Source organism: Typopeltis vanoorti, chromosome 9, assembly GCF_054136105.1.
Source record: "Typopeltis vanoorti isolate ZY-2024b chromosome 9, IOZ_Tvanoo_1.0, whole genome shotgun sequence".
NCBI lineage: Eukaryota > Metazoa > Arthropoda > Arachnida > Uropygi > Thelyphonidae > Typopeltis > Typopeltis vanoorti.
Genome location: NC_143557.1, coordinates 19,450,992 through 19,477,733, shown reverse-complemented (window position 1 = coordinate 19,477,733; position 26,742 = coordinate 19,450,992). Strand labels below are relative to the sequence as shown.

General features: G+C 35.9%; 1 protein-coding gene across 4 annotated transcripts in view; it reads left to right on the top strand.

Moving 5' to 3' along the window:
• LOC150102911 (DNA-directed RNA polymerase III subunit RPC5-like) overlaps positions 1–26,742 on the top strand; it is a 459,314-nt gene that overhangs the window by 305,033 nt on the left and 127,539 nt on the right. For all 4 annotated transcript variants that reach the window (XM_090397865.1, XM_090397866.1, XM_090397864.1 and 1 more), the window contains exon 12: positions 21,354–21,457. In XM_090397865.1, the coding sequence (XP_090253991.1) occupies positions 21,354–21,457 (104 nt within the window). The remainder of the gene's footprint in view (positions 1–21,353; positions 21,458–26,742) is intronic.

Genomic DNA, 26,742 nt, shown 5'->3' with positions numbered 1-26,742 from the left:
AGAATAGTAGTACCAGAGGACATGAGGTTGGGTGTGTGCTCAGAGGAGGGGCATTCTATGAGACTGTTACTTGCACTAGATTGTGGCCTGAGTTGCTGAGAAGAGAGGTAACTTCTGCACTGTGTCTGGAAGGAGAACTAATTAAAAACACACACCAAGGGTATTGAGATTAATTATGCTATGTTTGAGGGTATTGGGTCAAGGGTATGTTTGAGGCTCAAGGGTATTGAGATTAGTTTTGCTTACTTATAAAACTTACAACACTATAAATCAAGCCATATGGCTTGATTTATAGTGTTGGAGAATGGAAGATAGTCGGAATTGTGGATATTCAGGTCATCTAGGACAATGACTTTTCTGTTTGGGTAGCTGGATTGTAGATGGTTGAGTTTCATGGAGAGGAAGGTGAAGAGGCCTTTGTGGTTTTCAGAGTTTGGAGACCATAAATGCAGCAGACAAATGTTACTAAGTGAGGCAAGGAACCTTCAGCAAGAGGGGGGTCAAAAGCAAGGGATTCTAAATTTGGCATTCTCTGGCAGGCAATACAAAGGCACGGGTGTCACCTTTATGGAAAATATAATCATGAAGGGTATAATTTGGGCATTGAAGGTGAACTATGGTTGATACCATGATATAACTGTAAGTTGGGTTCTGTTAAGAGAGGGTCTGGTTTGGATGTCTGTAAGTGGTGATGAATGTTGTTTATGTTGGCTATGCCACGAGTGTTTGCCAAGTGAATGTAGATACGATTTATTTTTTTAAATTTTTTATTTTGGTAGGGATCCTTATAAGTTCGGAATATTGTGTTTGATTTGAATTGTTTGAATGAAGTGGTTGTTGATGTCGATTTAGTATGTTTCCATCATTGTTTGTCTGTTTCATTTTTTAGTTTTGGTTTATTATTGGATGAAAGGAAAGAGTGGGACATATGTAATGGGACTCACATACATATGATTTGATTAGTGTGGGGCCTGCATGCACACATCATATTATATTGTGTTCCCTGACGATGGCAGTTTGACTTTGCTAAAATTTTGGAAGTGATAATTAAATTTATTTTAGTTACCACTTCTAATATAGAAAAATATATTAGTCTACATTGGAATTACCTTAAAAAAAATACAGTCATGAGTAGCCAACATATAAGCCTTACCACCAGACTTATTATGATCTACAGAGATTCCATAGCATGCAAGGCATGTCATTACAGTAAGCAAAAACTGAAAATTTTCAGACAACTGAATAATTTAACTTTCTAAAATACTGCTGGGATAATAACATCCAAGCAATACATTAAATTGAAACATTGGTTTAATTCACCAAAGGTTCTTTACATATACAAATGCACTAGCTCTACAAAGACCAACTAAGATATTCTCTACTAGAAGAGGAGTGGCTTGACACAACTCTTAATGCTGACCTTTGGATGATCCTTTACGACATCTCTAATGCTTTGGCTGCCAAAGAATTTCAAAAAATAAAAAGTTGAATAAAAAGTTTGAAAAGAATAAAAATAAAGGACTCCATGGTTGACACAGGAAGTTAAAGCAGCAGTAAAGTAAAAGAAGAAAGCATATCAAAAGTTCCTGGCAAATAAGTCAGCTTGTGCTCTTAAAGAATACAGAAATAAATATCAGGAGGGTGGCAAAATATTCTGGAGGCTGTTTAAGAAGCTCAGAAATGGAGGAAAGAGTGCTGTAAAAAGAATATGAGGTGACATGAAAATTGGAGAAAAAGATATCCTTGATATCACCAAAAGCTCTTTGCATAGTCTTTACATGTTGCCAATGTAATAACACAAGTAAAACCACCAAAAAAGCAACCCCCCCCTCTTATAAAGAATATGAAACACTACTGGCATTAAGAATAATAATAAAATTCAATGGCAAGACCTGAAGAGGCATGTTGTGAGGTTGTCTGCAAGAATAAAAAAAAAATCGGAACTCCATGGTGTGCACAGGAAGTTAAATAGACAGTAAAACAGTAAAGTCTCTTTAACTTCTCTTTAAAGAAGAAAGCATCAAAATTATTATTATTATTCAGGCCTCCAAGGAGTCAAAAGACTCATCGAGGGGAGCCCCCCCCCGAGAAACACAAAGTCTATCACACCACTCTTTAAACTCACTGACCGTTCTCGCTCCCACCACTCCATCAGGCAATGCATTCCACGGCTCAACCACCCTCCACACAAAGAAACCACTCCTTACCCTCTTGCTCACAGTTTCCTTTCGTAACTTCCAGGGATGGCCTCTTGTCATCACTCCTTCCCGCTGATCAACCAAGCGAAAGAACTCCCCAGTGTCAACCCTGTAACCACCTCTCAACAGTTTAAAAGTCTCAATCATATCACCTCTCCTTCTTCTATCCACCAAACTCTGCAGTCCACATTCTCTCAGCCGATCCTCATAACTATCCTTGTACAGTCCTGAAACCATCTTTGTCATCCGTCTTTGTATCCTTTCCACAGTTCATTTATCCCCTTCAAATCCTGGGGACCAAATCTGAGAACAATAGTCCAAGTGTGGTCTGATCAGAGACATATACAACATATTAAACAAAATTATTGTTTAACCTTTATATCAGTGACATTGTCAGTGGACTGCAAGGGGATATTCAGTTGTTTGCAGATGATGCAAAACTGGGAAGGATTATTAGTATCTTTTCCTGTTTAATATTGTTTGTCATCCACTTTACTCCAGTCGTGGTATACAACTTACCATTGCTGATAACAAATATTCTTTCACAATTTCCCACACACTAGTGATATCCTGGCCTTCCAATTCCTCCCTCAATGAAACTTCCTGAAGTTGACGTCTAAGACTATTATAATCACCTGCCTTATAATTCCACATAAGTTCCCGTCTCTTTGATACTCCTGCATGTCTATTCATTTTCCAAGTCAACACCATATGGTCACTCTTTCCAACTGGTGGGAGAGACGTCAACTCAGTTATTATCAACTCTTCTGATGCTATAACCAAATCCAAAACTTTTGAACCTCTTGTTCCCTCTGTTACATGTTGCCTAAGACATTTGTCCCTCAAGAATTCTAGAAATTCCATTCCCCTATTGCTACATGCATCTTCCTCTCTCCAATTTATACTACTTAAGTTAAAATCTCCCATAACAATCATTCTTCTTGCACTTGCCAAACTTAGCTGTCTAAACATCTCCTGGTCCCCATCCTCTGTGCTCCTGGGTATGTAGCAACATCCCACTAAATATCCTGTCTTGCCTACCTCTACCTCACACCATACGCTCTCAAAATCATTTGTCTCACTTCCTTCCAAATTCTCCACTCTTAGAGGACATAGGTCATCACTTATCATAAGCAGTACCCCACTACCACGCTTTCCCCTCCTATCCTGACGAAAAATGCTATACCCAGCAACTTCTATTCCTGTTGTTATATCCCCTTCTGTCAACCACGTCTCAGTGATCGCAATAATTTTTGGCCAGGCTGATGCTATCTGCGCCACCAATTCCTGGCAAATAAGTCAGCTGGGTGCTCTTAGAGAATATAGAAACAAATATCAGGAAGATGGCAAAATATTCTCGAGGCCGTTGAAAAAAAAAAATCTCAGAAATGGAGGAAAGAGTGTTGTAAAAAGAATTAGAGATGATAAAGGTGACATGAAAAATGGAGAAAAAGATATCCTTGATGTATGGAGTAATTACTTCGAAAAATTTCTAAATGAAACAAACAGCAACAGCATGCACAGTGGTAAAAAACACTCAACAGGCACACATTAGGAATACATATCCATACTTGAAGTAGAAAAAGCCATCAAAAGCTTGAAGTGTTGAAAGGCAGCAGGAGTACATGATATTCGACCAGAAATGTTCAGTTATGAAGGTATAAAAGTCTTACAATGGCTGCACTGCATAGTTCAGAAACCTGGACAGAGGGACGAATTCCAGATGATTGGAGTGGAGCTCTCATAGTACCCATTATATACAAAAAGAGAAATAAAACAATGTGAGAATTACAGAGGTATTTCTCTACTGAGTGTTCCTGGTAAGATTTATGCAAGTGTACTTGAGAAATGGTTGAGATGGATTATGGTGAATAGCAAGCTGGATTCAGATCAAATAGAGGCTGTCAGGATCAGATTTTCACTTTACGACAAATAGTTGAAAAATTGTAGGAATATAACAAAGATCTGTATTTAACTTTTGTAGACCTGCAAAAGGCATATGACAAGGTGCCAAGAGAAAAGCTATTCAAAATGCTACAGTTATATTGTATCAATGGGACATTATATCAAGCAACACTTAGTCTTTATTCGAGTTGTAAGCCAACAGTTAGAATTGAAGTACAGGAAGATGGTTTGATGTTAAATCTGGTGTCAGACAAGGATGTATGTTATCCCCTCTGTTATTCATTATCTATATGGATCATATTATGAAGAAAAGTGATATTAAATCTGATATCAGAATTGGAGATGTTAATCTCACCTCTTTACTTTATGCAGACGATGTTATACTTTTAAATAAATCCAGTACAAGTCTGCAAGATTCCATGACTAAATTTCTTGTTGAATAACTGTTGTAATAAATTTGGTATGAAAATCAGCAATAACAAAGACAATGAAAATAGGCAGAAACATTGAAAATATCAACTTCATCATGAATGGGGAACGTATAGAACAAGTAAAATATTTCAGATACTTAGGCACGATTTTTAGTGAAGATGGTAAATTTAGTATGGTAATGATTCCTCCACCGACTAGCCACAGTCCCTTGCAATTGTAAACTTTCCTACTATATTATTATTATTATTATTATTATTTTGGGCAACTCCAAGGAGTCGACAGACTCATCGAGGGAGGCCCTAACATCATGTCAAGAACAACTATTCGACATTCACACAGTATGTATCATACCTCGCCTTGAACTCATTCATGGTCATAACACCCACAACAGACTCTGGCAGCTTATTCCACTCATTTACCACTCTCGAAGTAAAAAAGTTAGCTCTAACACCCTTGTTAACCTCATTCTTGCCCAGCTTCCATGTATGGCCCCTAGTCCTCTCACCACCAGTCCTATTCTCAAAAATATCTTCTGGATTAATCTTATAGAAGCCCTTCATTAATTTGAATGTCTCAATCATATCACCCCTTTTCCACCTATCAATCAACCAGTTTTTGCAACCCACAAATCTTCAACCTGTTCCCATAAGGTTCATTCCACAGACCTGCTATCATCTTGGTCACTCGTCTCTGGATCTTCTCCACCTCCTCCCCATCAAGAAGAAACCCTGGCACCCATATCTGGGCACAGTAGTCTAGATGGGGGTCTTATCAAGGCTCGTAAGACATACAGAATATATTATATTGAGTAAGATATACAGAATATATTATAACTCCCAATAAAGCTCTTAAAAAGCTTAATATCATCAAAAGGTTTTGTGAAACAAAGTGGGGTGTAAAACCAGAGACCCTCAAAACTACATATACTGCACTCATACGACCCACTATGCCTCATCAATCTGGGTTTCAGCGTCTACTAGCTCAAAAGTAAAACTTGACAGCGTACAATCAAGAGCAGCAAAAATTATTATAGGTGCAGTCTCATCCACAAATTATTTAAAAGCTCAACAAGAGTGTGAATTTCACATATTAGAAGACAGAAGAAAACTCTCCACAGTTAAATTCACTAACAGAATCAGGAGCCAACAACAGGATCACATCTCACTCAGGACTTTCGTGGCCTGGACAAGAAAATCTAGACTAAAGGGATCATCCACTTTACAATATGATCATGAAATTAGAAAACAGATCGACTTAGAACACCTGTCCATTGAAATAAACAAAGAACCATTCCTTTCTACTATTCTACCAAAAAACACAATGATTATCTTAAACTCCTAGAACCTTGATAAAAAAAAAGGATTCACAGCATGAAAATAAAAGAAAAGGACTTTACACTATACATCACTTAAATAATCTAAACCATGTCATTGCCTACACTGATGGATCATCTGATGAAGCACTCGACCAAGGAGATTCAGGGGTTTTTCTAACTCTACCTGGAGGCGAGGAAATGCAAATCAAAACCACAGCTGGCAAAATAGCTTCAAACTTTAGTTGTGAATTAACAGCCATACAAACAGCGCTCAAGTTCTATCTCTCTAATTCAGTAATAACCATTACAGAAGGAATAACCATCTACAGCGAGTCTAAATCTACACTTGAAGCATTAAAAAATGGAAAAACAAACTCACAGGAAATTCATGAACAGCTAACAACGTTAAGTTTGAAAAATAAGAACTGTATACTGCACTGGATACCATCTCAGGCAAATATTGAAGGCAATGAAAGAGCAGACAGTCTAGCCAAAGAAGCAAGACATTTACCTCAAAAATTACAAACTATCACTAGCTGATGCTAACTCTGTCGCCAAAAGAAGATTAGTAAAACAAACACTCAAGAAGAAGAATGAAATCAGTGAAATCACCAAAATCCAAATTGATCATATTGCAATGAAAGGTAATTTTATGCATTCACACTTAGATGTTAAAGTAAAGCAAGGAAAATAATATTTGAAAATGCCAAATCTCAAACAATTAAAGAAACTTATATGAGCAGTTATAGAGAGAAAGACAAGTTAAATGAAAATAAAAGGCATTTTGTCGGCAGTTTGACAGAAGAACAACAACAAAAAGGGTTCAGTATTAGAACACATTGGAAAACTGTATGTAATGACAAGGAAAATATGCTCTGAAGAAAGAAGCAAGTTAATACTATAAAGGATACAAATGGTTTGCTGCTAACTGAAGAGGATAAGATTTAGAAGATGAAAAGAACACTTGATTTTAAATGTAGAAAACATTATAACCAAGATGATTAGAAGTTCGGTAATGGAAGAATCTCCAATAAACAGAGATTTAAATATTACACTAGAACCAACATCCATAAATGAAATAATGAATGTAATAGAGAAGATGAAATGTGGAAAGGCATGTGACAATATGATGATATAGTAATTAAATCCTCAAGACAACTGAAGAAACTGCTGCTGATAAATTGCAGCTGATCTTTAATAATATGCTAGAAACTGAAAAGAGAAGCTCCCTCAGGGGCTCATTTGCAATGACCACTGGAGTTGCAAATCTGAGGTACCTAGTCCTGAACCACCCCTCACTTCGCATAATGTATTTCTGTTATCTGTAGACTGGTCCCTCCTCTTCTTTCTGTCTCATTTCTTGTTATCTTATCTCCCTCCCTCCCCACTCTTAAAGTATTCAAGGGCTAGGGGTATATAATCTTTCCTGTCTTACTGAACTTTCTTCTTCACTGCAGTGGGAATCTACCTTCCCTCCCAGGTACAGGAAAACCCTCACTTAATGCGCTTAATTAATCCATCAATTAATGTGCACTAAGCAGAATCGTTTAAGCGAATACAATACATTTTGGAAGTTTATTTTCCACTTGGTTAGACTATAATAAATTTAGTTTAATCCTTTACCCAAGTGTGGGCAAACAAAGTTTGCACCTGAAGTAGTTCAGGACTGAGGCGACTCGTAGTAAAGATGGACCAAGCTCTCATCACTCATTGTCTCAGTATCTCCCATAATGCAAAGCACATCTCCTTGCGGACATGTATAATGCTATGCATTAAAGGAAGGGCCACTACAGAGATCGGTTTCGACCTTTATTGAGGTCTCGTCAGTGGGAGGCAGACCCAGAAGTGGTGATACTAAGGCAGAAACAATGGAGAAGTCATATTTACTTATATGAGTTGCCAAAAGGTGTACCACCTTATTATTAATTTGCTGTGGATTTAGAGAAAGATGTTGGAAGTTTATTTTCCACTTGTACGCGTGGATAGGATTATGTGTTCGTCAGACATTTTTGTAATAGATTTCACGGTTTGATATGAACATAGATGATTAAGAAAATAACTATTTATTAACTTAAAAGCTAATATTTCGCTGGTATTATATCCAGCATCTTCAGAGCACACAACACAAAGTTTGTTACAAATGCAAAACAACCACAATCTGGTGTAACAGTGGGGTCAGTAATAGTAATTGCAGCATGCAACACAAGACTAAAGTCCTAATATGGCCCCATCTAGGTTTAAAAAAAAAAAAAAAATTTAAGTTTTGAAATAATAGTCCAAATGATAGTCTTAGAAAGTTTGAAAAAATGAAATAAAATAAAAATAATAAATATTAATTTGGTCTTAACATGACTGTCTTCCAAATCTTTGGTAGATTTATACAGCCATACTTGTTAAGGTTTGGAGTATGTTTTAAGGCTTCTGTTGATTCCAGGAACAACCTCTCTTACTTGTAGAAGCTTCTGTGCATTACTTTTGTTTCTTTCCAATTGATCCTGCGTGCAGGGGTATCCAAAGCATGGTCTGCCAGACCCAATTTGCCATAGCGAAAGTGTCGGATATATTTTTTGTGTTCACTGAGGCAGATGTCCACAGGTCTTCCTGTCTGTCTATAGTAGGCTTGATGGCAAGAACAGGGCACTTCATAGACTCCTGGATGTGATAAAGGAGTGCTGTGGTTGTTTTGCATTTGTAACAAACTTTGTATTGTGTGCTCTGAAGATGCTGGATATAATACCAGCGAAATATTAGCTTTTAAGTTAATAAATAGTTATTTTCTTAATCATCTGTGTTCATATCAAACCGTGAAATCTATTACAAAAATATTTTCCACTTGGTTGGACTATAATAAATTTAATTTAATCCTTGACTCAAGTGTAGGCAAACAAAGTTTGTGCCTGAAGTAGTTCAGGATTGAGGCAACTCGTAACAAAGGTGGACCAAGCTCTCATCACTCCTTGTCTCAGTATCTCCCATAATGCAATGCACATCTCCTTGCGGACATGTATAATGCTATGCATTAAGGGAAGGGCCACTACCCAGACTGGTTTCAACCTTTATTGAGGTCTTGTCAGTGGGAGGCAGACCCAGATATTATTATCGAATACAATAAACAATGGTAATAATTATAATTCATCTATCAGTTAGCATAAATTTGGAAAAAATTACACTATAAGCTATATTAAAGGATAAAATCACCAAAGTTAATAAAAGTCAATTGCTTAAATATTTACGTAATGTCTAAACATTTGATTGAGCTACTTTTTTACAAAAAAAAAAAAAAATTAAGTAAAGATGTTTGAATTGTGCTTGACTTTTTTATCTTGTCATGCAATTTGCGATAGCTGACGATGGCTTTATCAAGAATTCAGTGGACTTTGAAGCTTTGTTCCATATCAGCATCAGAATCAAACAAAATTTCCTTAGCATACTCATTGTGATTGAAAACTAGCTCGAGTTCTTTTGCAGTTAGCTTCTTGGTCGTAACATTCTCTTCTTGTTCACACTCCTTATCTTCTTCGTATGCACACTGTTCTTCTAGTTGAAGGAGATCATTCTCGATTAACTGTTCTGAATGGGAATCGAGCAAGTTTCTCACATCTTCATTATTCAGTTCATTAAATCCAAGTTCTTTTCCAATTGTGCTGATTTCATCAATAATGTTAGATCTTGGATTTTGTGCATGATAAACTAATATAGGCTTGAGTTTATAGTCGCCTTCTGCATTGCCTCCTAATAAAAGCGAAAGACAATCTTTAGATACTTTGTATCCTGGTTTAGATGCTTCAGTTTTAGCTAGGAAAATTTTTGTTGGCATACGCTTCCGAAAAGAACCAATTTTGTCGACGTTGAATATTTGTCAATCATCATAATTATGCTTTGCAATTCTTCAGGAAACTTGGCTGCAGAATCTTTATTAGCACTAGCAGATTATTCCCTAGTTATTCTTATGTTATGCAGTCCAGTTCGATTTTTAAAGCAGTCAACTCATCCTAAACTCGCAGTAAAGCCTTCACATTTCTCTTGAAATTTGGTATGATTTAAAAATGTGAGAACTTTTGCCTGAATATTCCCTGTGCTAAGGGGGTATTCTTTTTTTGATTACAATCCTCAATCCAGAGTGATAAAAGACGCTCAATCTCGATCATTAAATGGCTTCTATTTTGGGTGATCTGCATGCTTAAAGAAGCAGTAGCAACTTTTCCTTGTTCTTTGTATTCTTTGCTCTTATTTAATATAGTCCGAACTGTGGACTTGCTGTATCCCAGGTCTCGTACAATCGTTGTATTACTAGTGCCACTTTCATATCTCTTAACTACTTCCACCATTTCGCTCGCTGAAGATTGGCAACAAAAAAATTTTGCATAACATAAAAAAATTGTGTTAACTGATTAATCACTCGCTTAAAGTGGGAAATAGTATCATTTCACGCAGTCTCGCTGACTGATTATTGCACACATTGAATTTGCATTAAGTGAGGCTTTCCTGTATTTGCTTTGTAGGCAAATATAATGGAATAATGGCAAGCCAGTTACATTAAATTCAACTCCATCAAAGACATGTATTATATTGCTAAAAGAAGTGTAGATAATGCTACTGCTACTGCATATTGGGTAGCCAACAAGCCGAATATTATGCCACAGAGATACGGTGAGAAATTGGTTATGTGGTTAGCAAAATCCATTCACTACATATTTACTGTAAACATTCAGACATTGTACAAACCTGGAAAGATATATTTGATGGAGAAAGAGTTGGAGAGATTTAAATGGAGTGTCGTGGGTCTTTCAAAAATGCGCTAGATTGAACAAGGCAGTATAAATCTGAAACATCTGATATTATATTACACAGGCAGGAATGATTTGGCACACATAGGAGTAGCTGTCTTAGTCCATAGATCCCTTTCCCACAGTGTTTTAGAAGTTAAACCCCATCTCATCCAGAATAATAGCTATTATTCTGCATGAGATGGGGACGAGGGCTGCCTATTCCAATTATAGGCAGCCCTCGGTTTACGCCTCACTTCTGTTCCTGAAAAAAATGGGCGTAAACTGAACTAGTGCAAAACGAACCCAATTTTAATGTGAGTACAAAGTTATGTTCCACACAGTCAAAAAATATGCACATGAAGTGTGTGTAACATTATTATATTTAAAGCTTTGAAAATACATACATATATATTTGTTAAAATAAAATTATTAATAACAAAAACAAAACAAAATTATATACAAAAAAATGAAACTTTGAAAAGATATTACATATTTCTATGTTGAAGTTCCTGATTTCGGATCACCTGCATTTTTTTTTGAAAAAAGTATCCAGTGTTAACTGCCTAGATTTTCTTTTTCTTTCTTTAAGGAGTTCAGTGTAAGGTCAAATAGATGCGATTACATTCCTTTTTACATTCGCACTCCGTTCGCAATCGTGGTCCATTTTGCAGAGTTCATTAGTCAATGTCTCTATGCTTGCAAGGATACGCTGTAAATTGGCCATTTTCATATCTCTCAGAAGACCTTCTTCATTTTCTTTCTCCTCCTTTGGATGTTGACTTAATTGTTCGGCTAATTCTTTTAAGTCTTCATTGGAAAGCGGTTTATCATGGCTCTCTAAGACTTCTGTCACATCTTCAGCTGTAATATCGTCCAATCCCACCTCTTTCGCAAGCTTGGTAATGTTGGATCCTACTCTTCTCAATCTATACTTTGGATCCGATATTTAGTTATTACAATGTTGTTAACTAGTTGACAGGTTTCAAGTTGATTTCTAATTCAAATATAGAGAAAATTTATATTTAAAGACCGTGCCACTCTATATCTGAATTAGTTCAAGAACTGAAGAAAAACCAACCCACAACTATCTCTCCTTTTATATGTTGTTATTATATATACTGACTGAGTATATTTAACTTACTTAATTCACCGGCTTTGGTTCGAATATTTTATGAATGGTGCAGTAAAAGAGATTCAGGCAAAATACAACCTTTGATTAACAAAAATGAACATTTTATTTTAGAATCACAAATTATACACTTAAGATCAAATCAGTAATTAAGATATTACAAACATTTTAGCTTCTCTGATAAACTCAATCATTCAACTCATACAATGGTAATTCAGCTATCTCTATTACAGTTTTCTCACAGTTCCTTAAGTTCCAAATACAATAAAAATCACAGTAATACCTCTTCACAAACAAACACTTTTAAATTTACACTTTAGCTAACTTCCTCAATAGTTACTGTTAGTATAAGGAAATTCTAGGATGAAACTCTCACACTTCTCTGTATAGAAATATTAACGGTTGGAATAATCTTACTGATAATCTTTTTTCTTCACCTACTTATACGTAAACACTTTTTATAACTGTAAACACTTAAACAGTATACGGCACTCATTAAAATAATTCTTCTAAGCAATAACTGAATTAATCGTCGGTCACTATACACATAAACAAACGTTCTTGCATGAAATACTACTGATCTCTTATGAATTAAGGCAATACACAATAATTCCTTAACTTGAGGTTTTCATGTGCACAGCTGTGCATTCTTCCTGCATTCGTTTAATTCTTTAGGCAATATATTTCTAAGCACAGCTAATGGTAACTTCAACTTTACAGCCTCTACTATTCCCTAATAACTCTGTGCTTTGCTTCAAGGTTCTGTATGTCCTTGAAAGGTCGGCCCTGAAATTGAATCTCAACTCAAATATCGCTAGTCTATTTAGTAGTCACTCAGCTGTCTTCCGTAGCTATAATTGTTATTCTACAATTTATTAGCTAACCACCTCTCGACTAGTAGACTTTATTAGCTGCTTGAGTGACTTGCCGACTCGCTATTATCGCACTGTGATTCCCAAATGCCGAAAGCTCCGATTCCAACCTAATGCCAATCCTCTCCTTTTTCTCTCTCTTTAAATATTAGATAAAATTCAAGGTAGGTATATGAATATTAAATTGTAAAATAAGTTGTTTACATTAAATAATATTTACAAGTCTAGCCTGGTATATGGTAGATTATGTTAAATGTGAATGAAGAACAAAAATATACAAAACAATTTCATTCACAGTTTAACAGTAACGTCTTCAATAACATTCTCCTCTTGCTCTAATTCCTTGAAGTCGTGCATAAATGCTGGAAGAAGTTTTCACCATGCTCCTTTTGAACACTTTGCTGACACTTCGTTCCAAGCTGCCTTGATGTTGTTAATGCCCTTCAAAATATCGAATGACTTCCAATAGTCTTTAATAGTTTTTCCTGAAGTGTCCAAGACTCTTACCATTTCCATAAATGTTATACGGAAGTAATAGGTTTTGAAGATTGATATAATCCCCTGATCCATCGGTTGCAAAAGTGATGTTGTGTTTGGGGGCATGTAAACAACATTGACATCCAATGATGTTCTTATTTCAGAAAGGTTTTGGGGATGTCCAGGGGAATTATCCAAGAGACGCAATGCCTTGGCTGGCAAATCATTATCTTTACAGAAGTGAAGCACGGTAGGACAAAAATAATTTGTGTACCAATCTATAAAAACGTCTTGTGTAACCCAAGATTTCTTGTTCCATTTCCAATAGACTGGCAGCATGGCTTTTAGACCCTTGAAGGTGTGTGGTGTCTGTGAATGGTACACCAACATTGGTTTAAGCTTCAAAGTTCCAGAGACATTTGCACCCAACAAAAGCATAAGTCTATCTTTTGCAGCTTTAAAACCTGGAACAGAACGTTCTTCACATGAAATGAAGGTGTGTGATGGCAATTTTTTCCAGTAGAGCCCAGTCTCATCAACATTAAAAATGAAATCACGAGGATAACTTCCTTGTTTTACACAGTCATGAAATTCTTTAGGAAAAGCAGCTGCTGTCACAACATCTGCACTTGCTGCCTTACCACATAATTTGACACAATGGCACTTACCTCGAGACTTGAATCTCATGAACCAACCTTTGCTTCCTAAAAATGTTCTTTGCCTCCATCTGTCTTCTTAAGATCCTCAAAAATTGTTTTTGCTTTCTCAGTTATAACAGCCTGCATCAGAGGAATGTTTCTCTGATTCAAGTAATTCACCCATAATGCTAATAATTTTTTCACTTACATCTTTTGCATTTAGTACTGCTGTAGATTGTTGTGCAGACTGTTTTATTCTGTCTGCATTTTTCATAATCGTAGTAACAGTCGATGGAGGTAAGTTCATACTTCTATAGACATTAGCACGTGTCTGCCCATCTTCCATTCTTCGAATCACCTCCATCTTCTTTTCAAGTGTCATTGATTTCCACACCTTTTTAACACCAAGTTCTGCTAACTTTTCTGCACTTCTTTTATCAGACATGGTATGTAATTACGTACTTTATCAATTTAAATACATATGTATGTAAAAAAAATTAAAATAGAACAATTAGGTAGATTCAACAGTAAAACTAGGTTTGATACATATGCATCATAGTAGCTCAGTAAACACTCAAACACTAAAGTGCCTGCTAGTGTCATTTCTCAGGCAGACCACACTACAGTAAGCATGCGCAGGCATCCGGCTCGTGCTTTCTAGGGCTGCCTGTATATATTTGGTTTAATCCTTTATCCCAGTCCTGAAGTAATTTGAGGACTGGGGAAACTCGTGGCAAAGGTGGCATAAGTTCTCATCACTTGCCTTAGTATCCCATAATGCAAAGCACATATTCTTGCAGACATGAATAATGCTATGCATTAAGGGAAGGGTCACTACCCAGACTGGTTTTGACCTTTATTGAGGTCTCATCAGTGGGAGCCAGACCCAGAGGTGGTGATACTAAGCTGGAAGTAATGGAGAAGTCATATCAAAAACATTTTTATTAAAATAATGGAAATATATGCTCCTGATTCTTCATGTTCAGAAGATCATGTTGATTTCTATCAACAACTACAAGAGGAAATCTGCTAATAATTATGGGTGATTTTAATGCCAAAGTTGGACAATATTCAGATGACATGCATTATTTAATGGGTAAATATGGAATAGACACAAAAAATGAGAGAGAGAAGAGTATTTCCTTGATTTATTTTCATGAAATAATCTCATAGTTGCAAACACTGTGTTTTATTATAGTGCCTGCCCTCAAATACACCTGGACTTCACTAGACTCAAACACTTTCATCTGCTAAGATCCAAATAAAATTTCATAAAAAAGAAACAAAGTAAAGCAACCCTCAAATCTTGAAAAATTCCATTTGGATACTGTTAAAACAGCTTATCAAAATGAGATCATTTAATGTATAAAAGAAAGACAATACAAGGTTAACATTGAAAATGAATGTAACTTTCTGAAAAATATTATATTATATTGTGTTTATTTCATTGCCAATTTTTAAGTTTGTTCTATTCTGATCAATGATTTTTTTTGTATGTTAGTGTAGTATTTTGTTAGGATTGAGCCTCTATAGCTCAGTCGGTGTAGACCAACCCCTTTGGTCAGAAAGACCTGGGTTCAACTCCCTTCCATGGCGTGAGGATCCTTTATCTGGTCTCTTGTGATGAAAGGTGAGTTAGCTGGTCTCATATGGAGGTAGGGGATTTTTTCACCCTGAAACTCTGTTTTTTCGTCCCCCAGAACAGGCAAACTAGCCCCGTGAACACACAGATTACGGTCAGGAATACCTGAGACCCAGCCGTAGGCCTGATTCGTCAGCTGTGCCAGTCCCGAGTCCGAATAAAATTAGTGGGGATTGAGATGGTGCTGTATTTCCCTGTGAAAAGGGTCTCACAGCCATTGTATCTTCATACTAAATAAATAAAATTTGTTCGGATTTTATTGTCTCAGTATTGTCAGTATTGTATCCAATTGTATTGATTGTATTCAACATGGTAGCTACCAATTTTAGCATTTCACCCAGCTCCACCATTTAAAGACTATTCACAATATAGTTGATGATTTTGTTGCTTGCTATGCATGCATTATGTGTTGTGTGTGTGTGTGTGTGTGTGTGTGTGTGTGTGTGTGTGTGTGTGTGTGTGTGTGTGTGTAGGAGACATCTTGATCTAGGGATTTAGCGGCAGTGGAGGTAGTGCTTCAGAAACAGGTGAACAGTTTGTAGAAAGCAGTACTGTGTGTTGGAGGGTGGGGAGAATATTAAAAACATATGCATGGATTTAACCTTGGGCAATGTAACAGATGGTGAAGGTTGTCTGGTAGCCATGATTGTGTGTGTGAATATAAATTGAAAGCAGGATATGTGGAGGAAGAAATAGAACCACTGAGAATGGAGATCGAATGAATGAAGATATTAGGAGGGTGTAGAGATTGACTAGTGCATGAAAACGAGAGTAGGTGTAAGAGAACAGCATCAGACAGCAAGGGAGAAATGAAGGAGGGGGAGCAGAAATTGCAGAAAGTAGAGAGTGTGGAAGCAAGGGATAGAGAGATGAGAGGGAGAATGTGGGAGAGAGAGAGATTGAAAGCTGTAAGAGTCAGGGATGATGGTGACAGAAGGATGAATGAATCTGTTTGGATCATCAAGTATAGAGATTAGATAGTTTGGGGTGTGCAGAGTAGAGTACCTGAGGAATGCTTGCCCGGTGGAATGATAGTGTGGCACTAGCAGTGAAGAGGGATGAAAATGTGGTGGAGATTATAGTAATGGTTGGAACATTTGGAGAGACTGTTGTTTTCTGGCAAGTGAGTGTGTCAGGACAGAGAAACTAGAATTGCACAGGTGGAATATAGCAGAGATGGCCTTATGTGGAGATAGTGGCTTGAGAAATGAGGGGGTGTACACTACATTACACAGCCAGGTGAAATATGAGGGGAGTAATAATGGCTATAAGAATACCTGCAATGCACTAGTTTTTCTGTATACAAATGCTATGATCATTAGAAATAAAGAGAATGCATTTGTGGCATTGATTGACTTTTCCGAAGGTTGTTAGTATCAGTGAATCTTGGTTAACTGAGGAGGATATTCTAACAGAGATAGAAATCGAAGGATAAAGCATATTTCAACAGGATAGAGATGATAAACATGGTGGTGGAATGTTACACATGATAAGAGATGAATTGTGCCCTCTCAATGTAGAGAAATGTAGTGGAGATAACATTAATGGCTTTGAGAATATATGAAGTGAGATATATGTTTATATGACAAGATATTTAGTGGGATGCTGCTACAGACCCAAGAAGTATAACCTGTGATGAGTAGAAAATGTTTAGGCAAATGTTAGTTTGGCAAGTGCAAAGTGAGTGATCATTATGGGGACTTCAACTGGGCAAAGGAACGGCATACAGAGATAAGGGAACTGAATTTTTGGATTTCTTGATGGAACTGTGTTAGGCAGCATGTGGTGGAGGAAACATGAGAATTAAGAGTTTGCGATTTGGTCATAGGACCAGAGGATCTGATTGTGTTTGAGATGACATACTTGTCATCTCAAATATCTCAAATAAGAATAGTAGATTTTTGGCTAAGATGTAAGTGGTACTGTTCCTCTTGCATTTCCAGTCTCTCTTCATCTCTCACACCACTACTGTTTCATGTACCTTGTTTTCCTGTTGTGTGATTCACTTGTTTCTACACACTGATGATGTACTGCTATTTTCAATACAAAATATCTGTACTTTCATTAAAGTTAATTACTGTGCTTATGTTATTTCTTGTTTATTGTGCAGTGTGTTGAGGAAGACAGTTAGTGGATGTTCAAGCTGCCAGTTAAGATTCTCTTAAGAATAGTAGATTTCGCTAAGATGTAAGTGGTACATATTAATTTCATGTCAGATCATGAATGATTGGGGTTAAAAAAAGGGAAAAAAATCTGCTAACTCCTTTTTATCCCTTTAAGGCATAGTCAAAGGCATTTAATCCTATCTAACATTTGAAGACTGAGTGGAAAGTTCAATCTTCAACGGTAGCCAATCAGAAATAATTGGTTCCAAGTCTGTCACTAATTATAAATGGCATCCAGCAAAGAGCTGGCTGATAAGTGCCTCCATCTCATGGTCCCTAATCCTTACACTATATATTATCTGAGATAGTGTGGGAGGCTACAGTTGATTTTCTTGAGTTTATGGGAAGAAAACACAAGTTTCCTGGAGAAAAAATTTAATTGCCCATGCCAGAGATTGAGTAACTTTAAGAACTGGTCAAAGAAAGGCTTAGAAAATGTTCCTCTATTCAGCAACTAGAATTGAACCTAGGTCTTTCTTCTGGCAGTGTAGTTCCATGGAGTGCAAATGCCATTTCTACTGGGCTATGCAGGCTCAAGTTTTCCCTATGCACTTCTTTATGTAGATTTTCTTCAGGCATGACTTGACAGCAGGGTAAGTGGCAGTGGAATTTTTTTTTTTTTTCTAGCTGATTAGGAAAGCTTCTGATGCATAACCATTGTGTTTGGTCCCATGTTCTGAGAGAAGGTCAGCAGAACCATTTTACTGCTGTGCTCTTGAAGGGGGAGGGAGGTAGAGGCTTTGAGTCTCTACAGTGTGTTCATGATAGTTACGAGGCTGTCACTCGCACCACAAAAGAAGAAGGGAAACATAAATGAGAAACCTTGTTCTGGGAACCCAACAGCCACTTCAGGCTAAACCCCTCCCACCCACCCACCCATAAGTAAAGCAGTGGTATTTCAATAGTTAAGGAGAGTTTACCTTATAAGGTGTGTAGGGGAGCATTTCCTCCCTTCCAAGAAGGGATTCATTTCTGGCATCAATACATGCCAGTCTCCAGAGTCCTATCTGTGAATACAGGCTACACTGCTGAAGGTGGGTTGGCTTGCTGAGAAATGGTGCGTGATACACATCATAGCCCAACACCAGTCACTGATGAATGAATTTTATTTCCCCACCATCCTGCTTATTAGAAGCCTGAAGTGGCTTGAAAATGCAAACACTGCTATGAAAATCTCCATAGCAGTGTTTGGATTATATGTGTGTTTGGGATTGATATTAAATAAATAAATGAAATCTAATTCTTAGTTCCACACTGGTGCTAAACATGCTACAGATTTATACCCTTTTGGATGGAATTCACACACACACACAAAAGTAAGGTTTGGATTGCATTGCCTTCTATATTGTTGCATTACTTTGTTTAAATATAGTGATCTAGACTCTGGTGAAAGCTCAGCTACAACTATGATGAAAAATAATTTACTATAATACATGTGATTATATTCCTTTCTTAAGATATATATATATATATATATATATATATACAATTATAAAGATATACATAAATATACATGGGAAGCAAGAGGATATAAAAGCATCAAGTATATAATAGTTGGTGAAAAACCAAACAAGATGGTAAGAAATTGCAGAGTATACAGAGAATGCAATATTGATTCAGACCATTATTTATTAATCAGTACTATTAAGATTCCAAACCAGAGAAATAGAAACAATACAAGAACACAAAAACAAAAGCATGAGCAATTTAAGATAGAACTGTTACAGTAAGATAGTATCAGAGAACTATATCAAAGAAGACTTACAAATCATACAAAGAAAATAAATGAAGATATAGATATAGAAAATGAATGGCAAAACATTAAACAAATAGTAAAACAAGCAGCATATGAAGCCATAGGAACAAAACTGCAAAGAAAAAGGAAAGGACTCAGAACCTGGAATTAGAATCTTTAATAAGAAAGAAAAAAGAAATGTAACTTAAATGGTTAAATGACGGAACTATAGGAAATGAAATAGAATATAAAAGAATCAGAACAAAAACAAGAAGAGAAACCAGGAAAATCAGAAGACAAGACTGGGAAAAAATTGTATCAAGATTAGAGCATTATATAAATGGACCTCATATTTATAAAAAGAGCTATAAAATCATTAAAAAAATGACTCAAGAAACAAAGAATAACCTATAATTAGAAGATCCCTCCACAAAAGAATGGTCCAATCACTACATCCAGCTTCTAAACAATAATAATCAAATTGCAATAAAACAAGTAATAAGTCAAGAAACAAATGAAGAACCAATAAGTTAAATGATCTAAAGAAAATATTGGAAGAACTAAAAAAATAGAAAAGCTACAGGAGAAGATGGAATAAATTGAGAACTATTCAAATACAGCTCTAAACCATTTCAGTTATGATTCCACAAGAATGGAAGACAGAATAGATAAACATATTCAAAAAAGGAAACAGAAACTACAGAGGAATATCCTTATTAAATACATGCTATAAAATATATTTAGATATAATCAAAATTAAATTAACACCATCGACCGAGGAAATTTATGCTGAAACAAATTATAGAAAAAAGAATAGAATTTAACTTGCCAACATATAGGGCCTTCCTAGATTATGAGAAAGCATACGATCAAATCAACAGAACAAAATTAATCAATATACTGTATGAAAAGCTTCCTGAACCACAAAAGCAATAGCAAATATAATGGAAGAAAGCTATATTAAAATTAAAATTAATAATGAAACAACTGAAAAAATTAAACCAATAGAGTGGAAGGAAGTGGTTTATCACCAATACTCTTCTACATATATATATATATATATATATATATATGGGAAAAATTTTAAGAGAATGGAGAAAAAAACAAAATCATAGGAATTAAAATAGGAAATAAAGAATTAACCAGCCTTTTGGTATGCTGATGATCAAGTTATTTTTGTTGAAAATGAAGACTAATTACAGAAAAATCTACACGTATTGAACAAAACAATAGAACAGTATGACATGAAAATCTCAATAAATAAAACGAAATCAATAGCATTTCAAGGTAAAGAAATTAAAAGATGCAAACTAGTCATCCACAACCAAGTAATAGAACAAGTGAACAAATTTAAATATCTAGGAAAAAATTACATAAGCTCCAATGGAGAAATCGACATTGCATATACAAAGCAAAAATTCCTAGCAGTCATTGGAACTTTGAACAGACACTTCAATAAACAGATGTCTATAACAACCCAAATAAAACTATATAAAATAATAGCCAAACCAATTCTGAAATATGGCAGTGAAACATGGACTTGGGAAGAATGAGATAAAAGATAAATGGCAGCTGCAGAAATGAAGTTTCTAAGACCGCTTGCAGGCTATAAAAGAATAGATAAGAAATGAAGAAATAAGAAAACCATTATCCATAATTAAAATAACAGAAGACATCACAAACTATAGAAAGAATGAATGAGAACAGATGGCCAAATATTTCTTGGAAATATAAACCAAAGGGACACCGATCAAGAGGAAGACCCAGGAAGAGATGAGCAGAACACTTTTTAAACCCTTGAAAACGTTACAGGCAAACAATTGCCTAACGCAAAGCCAAGAAGAAGATATTCCTTTCTTTATCTCATTTGATTTAGCTACCTCTGACTTTGCATAATCACATTTATCATAAACTTTCTGGATATTTACTTTAAATATTTATGTCAGTACAATGAAATTTGTGTTTTATGGAATTTATTTGATATGTGTTTAATGAAAGCTGAGGATAAAATTTTAGTAGAGTAACAGAAAACTAAATTTAAAATTGTTGTAGTGAGCCTTACATACCTGTTGATAGCTTCCTTGCGATGACATAGTGGAGATAATTAGTCAAGTTGGAGTGCAGCATTCATCAAAAGGATGGTTCTTTAAGTTTTCATTTGATCAAGAGTTTGTTTCAAAGTAAGTTAATACACACATCTATATATATATCCTTTTTATATCCTTCAATCGCTGAATATTGATAAGCATGTGTTTACTAATATGGCTAACTCAAACTATAGAGAACACATAAAATAGTTTATAGTGAATATTTTGTAAAATGGCATTGTGCTTCTAGGGCTTTGATTGAAAAAAAAAAAAAAAGGGCAGTGTAGTGTCAACTGTATTGCTCTTTTTTTTTTTATTTTTATAGTTTCTGTCTATAGCAGGCATTCCCAACCCTATGCCCGCAGGCACCATGGTGCCTGTATAGGGCACACACCAATTTGTGTGTGCCCTATAGTTAGAAATAATCACATGCACATCACTCAACAATTCATGGCATGCTATATGACTCATGCGTTAATGACACGTGATGAGTATTAAATGCATACAATGTAAAGTAGATGCGCATTCGAAGTTGTTCATTATCTGTTGCTAGTTATTATTATTGTTCCTGGCAACTCCAAGGAGTCGACAGACTCATCAAGGGAGGCCCTAACATCATGTCAAGAACAACTATTCGACATTGACCACAGTATCTATCATACCTTGCCTTGAACTCATTCACGGTCGTAGCACCCACAACAGACTCTGGAAGCTTATTCCACTCATTCACCACTCTCCAAGTAAAAAACCTAGTTCTAACTCCCTTGTCAACCACGCTCTTGCCCAGCTTCCGTGCATGGCCCCTAGTCCTCCCACCACCAGTCATATTTTCAAAAATATCTTCTGGATCAATCTTATAGAAACCCTTCAGTAATTTGAATCTCTCAATCATATCACCCCTTCTTCTTCTATTGTCCAATCTCTGCAACCCACAAATCTTCAACCTATTCTCATAAGGTTCATTCCACAGACCTTCTATCATCTTGGTCACTCGTCTCTGGATCCTCTCCACTTCCTCCCCATCACGAAGAAACCCTGGTGCCCATAACTGGGCACAGTAGTCCAGATGGGGTCTTATCAAAGCTCGATACAGAGGAACAATAACTTGTTTGTCTCTGTATGTTAAAGTATTTTTCAGAAGCCAAGTGATTTGATGAGCTGATTTAGTCACTTTTGCAATGTGCCCCCTAAACTTCAATTCCCTATCCACCAACACTCCCAAATCCCTGGCCTCATCAATCTCCTGGAGTACGGTTCCACCAATGCGATATACTGCTGCTATTCTTTTCACCCCAAAGTGCATAACCTTACACTTTGCCACATTAAATTGACATCCATTTTATCTAGCCCAGTCCTCCAAACTATACAAATCATCCTGTAAAATTTTGACATCCTGTGCACTCACAATTGCTCTACCCAACTTTGCATCATCAGCAAACAAGTGAACACTTCCTCTCAAATCCTTACCTATATCATTGATGAACAAATTGAAAAGCAGTGGTCCAAGAACAGAGCCCTGCGGCACGTCACTAGTCACAAGCCGTCTTTTAGACTCCACTCCTGCATAAACCACTCTCTGGTATCTCTCCTTCAACCACCCTCCTATCCATCTCACCAACCCTATATCTATCCCCATCTGCTCCAGTTTACTGATTAGGGTTCCATGTGGTATCCTGTCAAAAGCTTTGGCAAGGTCCAGTAGTATCACTGTAAATCCATTACCCCCTATCCAGTTCAGCCGTCACTGTATTATAAAACGTGAGCAAGTTACTGAGGCATGATCTACCCTTCACAAAACCATGTTGCCCCCCATACAATATCCCATTTTCATCTATCCAATCCTGTATTCTTTTCTTGACTAATTTCTCTAAGACCTTGACAATGATTCCTGATATGCTAATCGGTCGGTAATTTATAACAGCAGTCTTGGAACCACCTTTAGTTATATGCGCATAATTTTAACCGTGTCTTGAACTTAAATTTTTGAAATATTTTGATTTTTAATCCTGAAATGAGTGAATCAAGTAAAAGACAACGAACCTATAATTTTAACACTGACTGAGAGGAAACATATTGTTTCGTTAATTTTAAAGATAATTGTGTTTGTTTGTTGTGCAACAGTAGCGTTGCAAAAAAATATCTTCACGTCAATAATGAAAATTTTGATGAACTAAATGACTTTTGCTGGCTGTTGGATTTATGTTTTCTCACAGACATCATTTGAAATTTGAATTCTTTAAATTTGGAGTTGCAAGGAAAAGATAGACATGTCGCTAAAATGATAGTTTCTGTAAATTCATTTAAAGCAAAACTGGATTTGTGGATATCACATCTGCAGATGGGAACACCCGTTCATTTCCCAAATATGAAAAAAAATGGTAGGTGATAGTGAATTTAACTTGTCACCATTTGTTAAACATCTTGAATTGCTTAAAGAACAGTTTGAAAAGAGATTTCAGGAATTTACTATCATCGAGCCAATGATCACCTTTTTTATCAATCCTTTTACTTGCCAAGTAAATATAATGGAAATAGCTGCATGCATTGCAATTCAAGTAAATGCTGAAGAACTGGAGCTAGAAATTTTGGATCTTCAGAATGGCATTATGCTAAAATCCCATATAACAGATGAAAACTTCTGGAATCTAGTGGATAGAAAAAAGTTTCCATTCTTAAAAAGAGCAGCTTACAAGATAAAATCATTTTTCAGTTCCACATACCTTTGCGAATCATTGTTTTCAACCATGAATATCATAAAATCAAAATATAGATCGCGACTCGCTGATGAGCATCTTGATGATTGTTTAAGAACTGGAATATCATCATATTCTCCTAATTATGAAGCACTGGCCAATGAAATGCAATGCCAAAGATCACACTAACTTACATATATATATTTAAATGTTTATATAATGTAAACTTTTAAGTAATAAAACATTTGATTATAATGTGAACTTTGTATGTATTCATTTAACAAAAGAATTCAAAATTTTTGCTTGAAAAAATAGATGGTGCCCATCGCCCTACCGGTATTTTAGAATGTGCTCTAGGAAACAAAAAGGTTGGGAACCCCTGGTCTATAGTTTTAATTGGCATATCATTATAAAGGATTTTTCATGTTAGTTCAATTCAAAGATATGTGTCGTGCTTTTATTGTATCAAAATGCCACTGTTCATATATTAAATTTTGTAAACTGGCTTGATTTGTGTATTTATGACAGTCAAACACTCAGGGTTATTATCCTGTAGCACATGGATAATGCAGGAATCCTGTGCAAAAAACTCAATATTATCTATCCATATTTATGAATTTAGGGACACAAAACACACGTGGGTGACACACAACATACATGGTGCCACTTTAAGCTTGTGCTGAGAAAGGAACCTAACCTCTGGACTGTTTGTCAGGAAGAAGCTATATGATATAATGTTAAATATTAGCCTGAATTTTAATTAAGTTGAGGGAGGATAGAGCTTGAGCACGAATTAGAATATTTTCCATGTTAAAATACAAGACGGAATGCGTCTGACATACTCTGTATAAAGTTTGTATATAATTGTGCTTGAAAATTGAGCACTGGGTAACCCTGTATGGAATAATCGAGTCTGAACATAATAATATAATAGAGATATAGGATTGTTTCATTTAAACATAAGAATTGAAATTTTGGATATCTTAAACTAAAGAACGGGGGAGGGGGATTCAGACTCTCTAGTATTGAAACTATTACTTGAGGTGTATCTATGCAACTGTTTATAATAAATGTACTTCTTTATATCAAAGTTCATGAGTCTGTTGTTTCTGAGATTGAATTACCACTTATAAAATTTTCGGACCTGTATGAGTGAAGGGGGAAGCAATTTACATAAGAAAGAAAAGGGGGAGCCACGACTGCATATCACGTGATCTCTTTGTTGTTTAGCGTTATATATTTGAGTATCAGAATTTAGTTGCCAGCTGTGCGCAGCCATTCTAAACAAAAATATAAATTTGTCGCAATGAAATAACTGATATGCATGAGTGATAAATAATAGTTATATAGAATAATATAACCATAAGATAAAAAGTAAAAGAGACGAACCAGGGACGTAACACTGGGGACCAAATAAGCCAGGCAATCACTGAAAGTCTGAAGTTAAGGAGAATGATGATAGCACAAAGTGCTATCTGTGCTCATCACTCAGCATAGATTTGGTTATGAATGATCAATATGGTGACAGGTCCACTGAATGCTCCTCATGAGACAATGAAATTTGTGGGTCACAAAAGTTGCTTAACAGACAGAAAATAAGGGATATGATGGAAATATATAAATTATTAAATAGGTGTTACAGGATTGATGCAGAAGAAATTGTTAAATACGTGATAAAGGAATGGATGTTGGGGTGGGCGACCACTAAAATTATGTAGAAGCATTGTTAGCAAAGGTATAAGCAATGCCACCCTTAGACCCATGCAAGAGGGCACCTGTCCCAGGCCTTGCACTTTAGAGGGGCCCACAAAACACAAACATACACACACAAAAAAAAATTAATTTATTAAACAGGAGGCAGGGCGTATGAAATATTCTGAATCAATCTCATGGAAAAATAACTTCTATGGAATAAATATATAATAATTTATGAATTATGTACGGATTTATTTTATTACTCATCCAAACATCACCAGCCCAACAACAAAACACCCAGACATGCTCAATAATTAAATTCAGTCATCTTTGATATTTTGCTGACTTTCTATGGTGCAAAAATCATGAGTTTAGACATATGTTTCAATTCTTATCATTAGGAAGGTATATTTGTCAAGATAGGAGGATAGGACTTATTTTATTTAAATATGACTTTTAAATATTTAGACATGGTATGTGGGTCTCCATTTGTACTCTTGCCACGGGATTATTATTATTGTTTTTTTTTTGAAGAGAGTGCTGAATGAGTGGATTGTGCTGGCAGAGGAGGCTGTGAGTGCTTTGTCAGTGAATGATTTTGATAATGGTTGGCATTGGCCTCCAGAAACTTCTTAAGTATTCTGCAATTGATCAGGTTCTTATCTTAGCAGCAAAAACTTTCCTTCCACTCTCTTCTGTTCTGAGCCTTCTCTTTCAAGGTTGTGTACCTGTCTTCATTCAGCATGTCATCTAGCATTGTTTTTCTTACTCTTCCTCTGGGTCTTTTTCCGTCTATTTTTCCTTCGATCGCATATCTGATGACTCCATTTCCTCTCAGAATATGTCTGATCCAGTTTCCCTTTCTTCGTTTTAACCTTTTTTAACAGACTTCTTTCTTCTTCTCTTTTTAGGACCTCTTCATTAGTTATTTTATCTGTCCATTTGATTTTTTCCATCCTTCTCCAAATCCACATCTCAAAGCTTTCCAAA